Source organism: Chaetura pelagica, unplaced genomic scaffold (assembly GCF_000747805.2).
Source record: "Chaetura pelagica isolate M959 unplaced genomic scaffold, ChaPel_1.0 scaffold386, whole genome shotgun sequence".
NCBI lineage: Eukaryota > Metazoa > Chordata > Aves > Apodiformes > Apodidae > Chaetura > Chaetura pelagica.
Window position 1 is genome coordinate 2,355,780 of NW_009953703.1, and position 2,105 is coordinate 2,357,884.

General features: G+C 44.7%; 1 protein-coding gene across 1 annotated transcript in view; it reads left to right on the top strand.

The window, feature by feature from the left end:
* MCM6 (minichromosome maintenance complex component 6) overlaps nt 1-2,105 on the top strand; it is a 13,619-nt gene that overhangs the window by 959 nt on the left and 10,555 nt on the right. The window contains exons 2-4 of the mRNA XM_010000392.1: nt 551-697; nt 1,292-1,402; nt 1,904-2,105. The exon at nt 1,904-2,105 is cut by the window's right edge and continues 39 nt beyond it. Coding sequence (XP_009998694.1) covers nt 551-697; nt 1,292-1,402; nt 1,904-2,105 — 460 coding nt within the window. The remainder of the gene's footprint in view (nt 1-550; nt 698-1,291; nt 1,403-1,903) is intronic.

Sequence of the window (2,105 nt, forward strand, 5' to 3'; positions counted from 1 at the left end):
AGCGCCTCTCGGCCCCGATCGCTCGTGTTTCGGTCAGAAAAGGCCCCTCCTCGCCCGGGCTCCCTGCTGAGGCCCCGCTCTGCTGCGGGGCGTCCGTCTGGGTCGGTAAAATCCTCCCCGAGAAGCTTTCGGTGGGATTTCCTGAGGCGCGTTTGGCCCCTTTTAACCAAGTTCCGTGACAGCCGGGCTGAAAGTCCCTGTCGCGGCTTCCTTGTCACCCCTGGATGCGTCTGAGGCCCCACGTTTCGTCTCCTGGGGGAGCAGCAAACCAGGAAACTGTTGCCATCCCCCTGAGGGACACACAACAACCCCCTTTCTGCTGGTGCAGGATCACTGCTAGTGACGCTGTGTGAAGTGCAGATCCGTGCTGGGGGGGCAGCAAGAGGGGCAAAAGGAGGAGTTTTGTTGGGAAAAGGTGTTTGCAGGGGCCTGTGGGCGCTCCTGGGTGTGCGTGTGAGCCTTTCTCCCCCTCCCGAGTGGGAAACTCAGGGGTGTTCGGCCGCGGCCTGAGGTGTAACAGCTGTGAGGAGTTTTCCTGAATCACTTCCAGGTTCCAGAACAGCGACGGGGAGGTCAAATACCTGCGAGATGCTGAGGAGCTGATTCGGCCCGAGCGAAACACCCTGACCGTGAGCTTTGAAGACCTGGAGCAGTTCAACCAGCAGCTCTCCACCACTATCCAGGAGGAGTTTTACAGGTAAAGGGTGGAGGTTACCTCACAGCTGAGCAATGCTGCAGTCTCAGATCCACAGGGTCTTACATAGTATGTAAAAAGTGAGAGGTTTATCTGATTCCTGAATCTGGAAAACACATGTAAAGTTTTTATTATTTTTTTTTTTCATTGCATCAAAACATTTCTTAATGGTTTCCTCTCTGGAAACCATTAGTTAGCTAGACAGTTGCAGATTAGTTTAGTTAAATTAGTTAACTAGGTCGGTCTGGCAATACAGAATAAACTCTGGAACTTCTTGCTCTGAAAATACTTTATTTAGCCAGAGGCTTATTTTGAGGCACTGCTCCCTAATATAAGGGTAGAGCTGTCATCAAATGAGATGTAAGGATAGCACTGTCATCAAATGAGATGTCAGTTTTCAGACAATAAAACAGATTACACTTTTTTTTCAGTAATCTTATATTTAGCATATTTAGATTCCCTTTTGTGTGGTCTTACATAATGTGGCAGTAAAAGCCAGAACGTGGGAGTGTGTGAGACAAGCCTTTGATGTAGTCTGAAGCAAAGAAGGCATTTTGGTATCTCCTAATAACTTTGAACTTACTTTCCCTGTTTCAGGGTTTACCCTTATCTCTGCCGAGCAGTAAAGACCTTTGCCAGAGACCATGGAAATGTTCCTTCAAACAAGGACTTTTACGTTGCATTCCAAGACCTACCTACCAGACACAAGTAAGATGATTATTAATTCCCGAAACTCGTGCTTTTTACTATTGGGGAAAAAAAGTGTCACAGCATACAGAGCATGTTTTGGATATCTAGTGTGATGTGTACAGGTGACCAATACAATTGTGATTTGGGTATTACTACTGGATATTGGATTGTGAAATGTCCTGATCTTGTGCAGGATGTTTTTTGTAACAGTTTTTCATTTGTGAATCATACTCAGGTTCATCATATTCCACAATCAAATGTTACTTCTCCAATAAAAAAAATGTATTTAAGATTATGATGTACCAGTGCAGTAACTTTTGCATTGGTTTGACTTTTAGTATGAATCTAAAAATTGATGTAAAATTATAAAAATATAATATTTTCTAGTAACTTTGTTTCTTCTGTCTGTTACAACTTTAGTCACGAGCTGAATGAAACTATGTTCCATCATAGTATTTGGATAGTACCTGAAGATGTCAAATGAAGAATTTAATCCTTATGAATTTCTGTTTTAAACAGAATTAGAGAACTGACATCAGCAAAAATTGGCTCCCTGATGCGTATCAGTGGACAGGTGGTACGAACCCACCCAGTCCATCCTGAGCTTGTAAGTGGAACCTTCCTGTGCCTCGACTGCCAGACAGTGATTAAGGATGTGGAGCAGCAGTTTAAATACACACAGCCAAACATCTGCAGGAACCCAGTCTGTGCCAACAGAAGG